Genomic DNA, 8,164 nt, shown 5'->3' with positions numbered 1-8,164 from the left:
CCAACCTTGATCCTTGGCTTAAAGGTGTCCCTTTAGCCACTCGTTTCCCTCGACTGCTTGAGCTAGGTTCTAATCAATTGTGTTTGGTTGATGATCGCCACTTGCACAATAGATGTGCTTTTTCTTGGCGAAGACTTCCGAGGTTTGGCATTGAAGCTGAACAGCTTCGACTTCTTCAAGGCTTGCTACAACATGTTTCGCTGTCTTTAGGGGATGATTTGTGGGCCTGGGATGGGGATATTTATTCAGTCTCCGCATCTTGTAAATTGATTTATAATCGTGACATGGCTCCTTTTTCTAAGTTGTCAATTTGGTGTAAACACGCCTCTATAAAGATCAATGTTTTCATTCGGCGTTTGAGACTTTTGAGGCTTCCGACTAAAGAAAATCTTCTGAACCTTGAGGTAGACATTGAAGATCCATACTGCTGTTTGTGAGAAGATAATGTTGATGATGAACTACACCTTTTCTTATGTTGTGATTCCTCTAGACAAATTTGGGCAAAGATTCCACAACGAGTCAACTTATTCATCCCTTTCGTTGTCCCCTTTTAATTACCTGTAGGTTTGGATTGATGGTGTTCCTATTCCAGACAATCGAAGAACTATCATAAAGGTTATTGTTTTCTCGACGCTATGGCACATATGGAGTGTGCGCTATAGTATCATCTTTAAAGATCACTCCTTCAGAAAATGTCATGTTTTTTGATAGCATTGTAGCAACGGGTTTCAATTGATTATTTGCTAGATTCAGAAACAAGAGATGAGTTGTACAACTGCAGGAGATGAACGCGTGGGTGGTTTAGTCCTCCATGGGTGATCCTGAATCCTGATAAAAAAAAAAAATTGGACGATCTGGTTGTACTCTTTGTAGATCTTTGTATTTTTTTCCCTAGCTTCTCACTAGCGCTTTATTAATATCCTTCTGGCGTTCGAAAAGAAAGGTAGATCATATATATCTTTTGCATCTATTTAATCAAACGTATTAAGGTACGAATCAAAATATAACTCAAATAGATCAGTAGATATATTTTAATTAAATCACGTTTTTGGGGGAAAAATACCAGCCAAGTGTAAAATTGAACAAGAATAATATCAGAAACAATAATTCCCTTCAGCGTGATAATGAGATATGCGTCATCAACTTGGTCAAATTGCTTTGCTTTCTTCAACAAAATGCTATTCTGGCCGGCTGACCATGCCCATCAGCATTTAAGCATGACTACTTTAATAATTCAAAATATCATTAAATAATAATAACACTTCTTAAGCCTGTTTCTTGCACCATTATAAATCTATAAAAGTAGAAAGCAGTATATAAAAGAACTTTTTTTTTTTTTTTTTTTTTTGAGTAAGCGAGCACATTGGCTCCCCATAGAAGGTAAAAACTAGGGTAATCAAGCCTCCAAGCGCGAGACCTGGTACCGGGTGAATTACGCATTATGCGCACCCTCTAATCACACTCCCTTTTTGAACAATTTGGCATAGCCAGTAATTGAAACCGGATGATGTACTTCATTGAGCTATTTTATATAAAAGAACTTTAAAAGGCTTTTTTATATTATTTGTGCTTTCTCCTTCACAAATTTAGAAATGGAGTTTTTTTTTTTTTTTAATTGTAAGCAGTTTTCCTAGACAATCAGGAACCAGAAGTGATCTCAACTACCTTCAGAGCAATACATTTATTGCATTAGTTAATAACATATGGCAACGGTACAGAAAAATTTAGATTAGATACTGTATTACATAAAATAAAAATGCAATAGTTGAAACAGTCGATCAAAACTAACACCATGCATATAATATTAAATACTTCGTATTACATTACATGTAGGTATATACAAAACCAAAAGGGACTAAACATTTACGACTTTAATAATTTATACATAATTTAAGTTGTATAAAGTCGCAAACTTTAGCTACTAATCTTAACGACTCTGATACCATAATTTAAATATTCCCTTCCTTTGATAGTTCTATGCTTACAAATGATCACCAGAAAGGTGTATATTGACTCTGAAACCTAACAATTATTTTTGGTTGATAATAACTCACTAAATTACTTAGATACATACAAATAAGTAATAACCCTCTCTTCTTAAACCTATATACATTAAGGTACTCAAGTGGATGCATCTTCTTCAAGATGTGCAAAATTCCTCTCCAGAAGGCTAAATTTAAATGACAAATTACTAGACTTCAACTTGTTTTATATGTACTTTTGATGATGGAAGTGTATTTTTGTATCTAGGGTTTGGTTCAAGCCAGAGTAGGGATGCTGCAATTGCGACGATTGTCCCTGTTAAGGCAATCGAATCCCTCGATCCTTACTGCTGGTTTGGTACCGTAGTTAGAGCGGAAACAACCTCCTTTTCGAGATGAAGATGGGGACGGAGTTGGTATAACAGAAGTCGGATTATGAACCATTGGTTGCAGTGAAATCGGAGTAATCTTTTCGTCCCCAAATCGAGCGTCTTGAATTACAGGGTTACAAACTCTACTCGGTGGTGACCCGCAAAAATAAGGGGGCGACGAGGCAACTTGTGTACATGTTTGGTCAGATTCACCATAACCACCACCCTGTGACAATCCAATACACCCAAATTAGATTCAAACATTTAACTCCAACAATTTATAGTAAAATAGCTACTCTTAAAACTACTTAATTGCCCAAAATAGCAATGCACATGTATAAATAAGAACAAAGTTTGAAACTTTTTTGAGTACTGATACTTTGTTCACCAAATCAATACATAAAGGTAAACATGTTATATGTTGCTGTTATTAGTATCATTTACACAGAGTGAAATACTAACTCAGTATTTTACTATACTTATATACTTAAAAATAGCAAGATACTGCATCTGTTAAAATAGCAACCTACAGTAAAAATAATCAAAATATGTAAAGATGTATAAAGTTCATGTTGCTATTATTAGAATTAGAAACAAAGAGCAAATACCATTACCAATCATTTTCAGATTTTGTTGTAACAACCAAATTAGTACAAGGTATCATATTTTTTTTTGGACAGCTGTTAGGATCATCCCGATGAACTTAACCATCCACGCCTTCATCTTCTACACAGTTATACCCCCCACTGCGTGCCCTACGGGGCATGGATGGTAAAACCGCCCCTCCCCGTACCCACAACGCGATGTGGAAAAGGTGTCATGGGTGGAACTTCGTGGCAGGAATGAAATTGTGGGTTAATATGTAGCCAACGGGTCGAACTCCTAGGGAGGCAGGCCACCAACCGTTGAACCACATCGAACCACATCACAAGGTATCATATTCATATTCATATAAACAAAAAAATGATGAATTAAAACAATACCTTTGCAAGGATGAGGTCCAAGAGCTCAGGGCCTGCTTCAGATTCATAAAACTCTTGTTGACAGCTGCAAGTTTAACAGAAAAAAAAAATTAAACAAAGTCAATTAAATCATACACAAAGAAAATTAGTTTAACAATAGATTGTAAACAAAATAATACCAAATCTGCCATCTTAAAGGCCTAACAGGTTCATTCATGGTGGTATTAAACAGATTGATCCTCCTTGGTTTTGGACAAACCACTGGTGAATAGTTACTGTTCTGTTGCATCCCACAGTGATTCATTTTCTTTTTTTTTTTCTTTTTCTGATTTTGTAAAAATATAAATCACAGCACCTGTTTGTATATATAAGTCAATAAATTATTAGAACCTAGTCAAATATGTACAATAGCTTCAAGACAAACCCTAGATCTAACAAAATAAAAACTAAACAACTTTAATAATTCCAAATCAATTTTTATTTTTATAAATTCCGAAATTGATAGGAGGTAGACCGGGATCTGGTCAAAGTAATTGCACTCGTATTAAATTTGAATGATTAAATTTAAATAATATATAATTTCACAGACGGCAAGACGTTATTATTATTTATATAAAATTAAACTTCGAAATACAATTAATTATTAATTAAACGACACAATTAAATCTGATATTCAACAGATCGTAAGAAAAAATCAACAGTTGTTGAATTAAAATTGAAGTTTAGCTATTAAAAAAAAATTAGTAGTACTTTTTTAAAGAAAACATAATTTTTGTAAATTAGCGTAGATCGAGGTGATTAGAGGACAAATTAAGATCATGCAAGCGCGGAAATGTTTAAAATTGTGAGATTATAATAAAACTTGAATTAATTTCTCACCTTAGGGAGCTTGATATTAAAGGAAAAAATAGAGAGAAAAAATGGAAATGGAAATAAAAGAAGGGGATTAGGTCAAGAAATTAGATCAAGACGATGAAGAAAGGAAATGAAGTAGCTAGGTTGGTTCATATATACAGCTGAAAAGGGTGAAATATAAATATAAATATAAATATAAATATAAATATAAATATAAATAATAAATAATATACTAATAAATACAACAACAAAAATCAATTCCACAAAATTAAATATAGAGCATATAAGAAATAGATAGAGATGTCATTTCTGCACCCAGAATGAAACACTCTAATATTAGAAAAAGTTTTCCCTCTCAATATTTTATGAATAATAAGATTATTTCTGAATGATTTTCCAACAAATAAATAGGTTAAAAAATAAAATAAATAAAAAAAATATGAAACACTATGAAATTTGTAGAATCAAATTTTCATGAGTTTTAAACCTGCATGAAGTTCAATTTAGGCTCTATACGACAGTCAAATCGTCAATAAATTGACACTTACTGACTTGGTTAATAGAGCCAAAGTAATAAATATAGTACTTCGTATTTCTTTTTCTTTTTTCAAAAACAACAAAAAATAAAAAATTTATATTAAACCTACTAGCTTCACTATATTTTTATCTATTAAACCTAGTACTTTCACTATACCGAAAGTGTGAAAGAGCCTTCCAAAATACAGGAAACAAACCCGACTCGAACAGCGCCTCGTTTGAGGAAAGCAAAACCAAACTATACTAGAAATTATAAGAATTAGAACTATTTTGAAGCAAGCCATAACCAAATCAACTGAGCAACAAAGCACAAAAAACTACATAAAAACCTAAACAAAGCAGTGACCTAATAGGACCACAAACAACCGTGGAACAAAAGGCTAAACCCAACACTAACAAAAACGCACACAAGTATCAACCCGTATATGAGATAAAAACCAAGCTAAACAATCGTGTCATTCGCCTTCTTTCCAAGATGCTCCGATTTAACGAACTTACCCTCGACTTGCTTAAATGAAACCTCCTAGCCGGGTCTTCGTGGAACAACATCTGATGAAACTTAAGTTGCCTTAGAAAGCCCCGAACTATGCCCAACACTAGATACCGAAACCAAACAGGGACCGTCATCATCATCATCAAAGCGCTCCCCTTTATCCCAATTACCGAACCTAAGCTCGTCACTTGTTAGAAATAAGGGTTGTGAGTTGATAATCCCTGACTGATTCTTGAATCGTGAAACACATTCCGAATTAAGTATTTCGATGCTTACATGCCTCAGATTATACGGAATCTTAATTGGGATAAGACAAGAACGCAATTTGATTCTAGACAATAAGAGATAAATTTATAGTATTAGTGAGAATGTGACTGTTTTCTGTTTGTGTTGTAATATAAAAGCAGAATGCCAAAATGAAAGTAAATATTCTGTTAAATTTGCGGTTGAAAAAAAAGGGTGCAACCCTTCATTTTGGCAGAAAAATCGATTGACTAAAACTCATACCGTTTGACGGAAAAAATTGTTAAAAGACAACTTTTCAATATAAAGGATAGTGTCTTTTGGGTTAAGGGACCCCAGCCAGGGGCGCTGCCACTTGGACCTCGCACGGGGGCGCAGTCACCTTGAAATGAATTTGAAATTGATAAAATTGAGGACGGGGTTAGTGTGTCCATTATATAAAGTCTTGATGGAAAAAAAAATATGATGTGAAAAAATATAATAAGTAAAATAAAATTAAAACATAAAAACTCGGTGTTGGTTTCTCGACTTCGAAAGTTGGACACCCAAATCGACTTTGAGGGGGTGCCGATAGACGCATCAATTCTAGAGTCCATTTTGAAAAACACAGAAGTCGACATACGACACCTAGAGCTCTGAAAAATACTCCCTCCGTCCGGTATTTATATTCTCCCGATAAAATCACACAGTTTCGACAAAAATCACACAGTTTAAGAAAAAATAACAGTCACATGTACTTTTAGTTAACTTTTCAGTTTCACTCCTTATTGTTTACCTACTCTTATATATTACATACATAAAGAAATGACATAAAATAAATTTACCTTTTATTTTTATCAATTTATGAAAGTAAACAATAAATTTGATGTAAAAAAATAATGAACAATAAATATGAGACCGGTGAGGTGGAGTAATAAGATTGCCCTCATTTTATGCAAAACTTAATTTTCACTTTAAAAATGAAGATTAGTTACTAATAAGAATATTTTTTAATACATATTTACCATTTCTATTTAGTATTACTATATCGGCACCGTTATCTGTGATTAAATTCAAATTTTCACAAACCATAAACTTAATAAAATTATCGCAAAAATCCTAGTTAATTGGATTCTCGTGGTGATCGCTAAAATTGTCGAGTTTGAACAAAGTGCTTTAATAAAAGAGAGATCGATTTTGGATGAAGTTTTCATTTTAATTGAAGCATTCGAGGAACTAAAAAGAAAAAGAAAGAGTGTTTCATATTCAAATTGGACTTCGAAAAGGCCTTTGATAATATCAACGGGAGGTATTTGTTAGACATCACGCAATTAATGGGGTTTAGTGCAAAATGGAGAGGATGGATCGAGGCTTGTCTCAAATTAGCTTTCGTTTCAATCCTAGTTATTGAATTACCTATCGGAGAATTCAAACTTGAGAGGAGCATTCGTCAAGTAGATCCTCTGTCCCCGTTTAAATTCATCATTGTCGGGAAGGTGTTGAATCTACTAGGTTGATCCGTTAGGGAGAATAGTCTTATCAAAGGTGTGGAGTTTGGCTTGAATAAAGTCTCTCCTACCTACAATTTGTTGAATGGGGAAATATACCGCATGTCATTTTATTAAATTACATGATTGTTTTAAAAGGGCTTCCGGTCTCAAGGTTAACATCTTTATTGACAGATTTATCATTTTTGATGTTGGATTTATCACCTGTCTTTTCGAATATACATGGTTGATCTCTCTATTATGTAAATAAAACTTTTATTTGTTTTGTTATTTGGAAGCGCAAGTATTTTTACCTAATGTTTACGGTTGAATAAGTTGTGAGTCGTTTTCAACTAAGAAAAATAGTAACAAACATTTTTATTAAATCTAACTTGTTTTTTTTATGTTTGTAGTGAAGTAGAACTTCTTACTTAAACTTTTATGACTCGAAAACCACAAATAAATTGAATAAATATACCACAAATATCAACAATCCATACGACGGATACAAAGAGATAAATCATTAATATTCGTAACCTCGCACACAACAATCGAATGATACATTAGAAACAGGCCACCAACTTGGAATTGACGGTGATAGTGTGTGACAATCTATGATACCATACGACATTCCTAAAAATCGATAAACACAACTCGCTCATGCCCGAAAAGCGTGTGATGTTACAAGTATGTCGAAAGGTGTCATATTTAATTAGATAAAAACAAATACGGAGTAGGTTTTGGTACATCAACATATTGCTAATGAACTTATGTAGCACGTGGTGCCTAAAGAGTAACGTGTTTTTGTTTCCCAAGTTTCTTTAAAATAAGCTACGAGATGGCAACTTAAACACATTGTAACCTACCTATCGCCGTTCACTTATAATCCCATGTGTTTGTGGACCTAAAACATAATGTTAATTTTGGGAAATTGTGATATTTTTGTTACGTATAAAACCAAACAATGGTATACCAACTTTTTTTTTTTTTTTTTTTTTTTTTTTTGCTTGATATTGACGTAAAGGTTGCTATGTCTATTACCGGACGTTTCATAAATTTGATGCAGAAACCACATGTCACGCTTGAACCTAAGAGTGCTATATGTGTATTTTGTGTTATATGGTGGGTGTTGTCAGTTAATGTCATGAAGATAACCAAAGCCTTATTCAAATTGTCGTCTAGTCTTTTTAGAACGACAATTTTGACATCGAATCCTCTCATCCATCGCGCAAAGCGTACCCGGAATGCTTTAGGT

The 8,164-nt window shown here is 33.5% G+C and overlaps 1 protein-coding gene across 1 annotated transcript; it reads right to left on the bottom strand.

The window, feature by feature from the left end:
* Positions 1-1,945: 1,945 nt before the first annotated feature.
* LOC139872911 (uncharacterized) lies at positions 1,946-4,297 on the bottom strand. Its single transcript, XM_071860848.1, has 4 exons — positions 4,195-4,297; positions 3,495-3,670; positions 3,337-3,400; positions 1,946-2,579 (listed from the first exon to the last, which is right to left on the bottom strand). The coding sequence occupies exons 2-4, from the start codon at positions 3,617-3,619 to the stop codon at positions 2,259-2,261; spliced, it is 510 nt and encodes a 169-aa protein (XP_071716949.1). The 5' UTR covers positions 3,620-3,670; positions 4,195-4,297; the 3' UTR covers positions 1,946-2,258.
* Between the last annotated feature and the right edge of the window lie 3,867 nt (positions 4,298-8,164).

This window comes from Rutidosis leptorrhynchoides, chromosome 10, assembly GCF_046630445.1.
Source record: "Rutidosis leptorrhynchoides isolate AG116_Rl617_1_P2 chromosome 10, CSIRO_AGI_Rlap_v1, whole genome shotgun sequence".
In the NCBI taxonomy this organism is placed as follows: domain Eukaryota; kingdom Viridiplantae; phylum Streptophyta; class Magnoliopsida; order Asterales; family Asteraceae; genus Rutidosis; species Rutidosis leptorrhynchoides.
Note: the sequence above shows the minus strand (reverse complement) of the source record. Positions and strands in the feature narration are given on the sequence as shown.

What these genes read in the sequence shown, in the direction of transcription:
- LOC139872911 (XM_071860848.1), bottom strand. Translation starts at nt 3,619, where the DNA reads ATGAATCACTGTGGGATGCAACAGAACAGTAACTATTCACCAGTGGTT. An exon ending in CCTTTAAGATGGCAGATTTG is followed by an intron (nt 3,401 to 3,494) that starts GTATTATTTTGT and finishes TTAAACTTGCAG; the next exon opens with CTGTCAACAAGAGTTTTATG. An exon ending in TGGACCTCATCCTTGCAAAG is followed by an intron (nt 2,580 to 3,336) that starts GTATTGTTTTAA and finishes GGATTGTCACAG; the next exon opens with GGTGGTGGTTATGGTGAATC.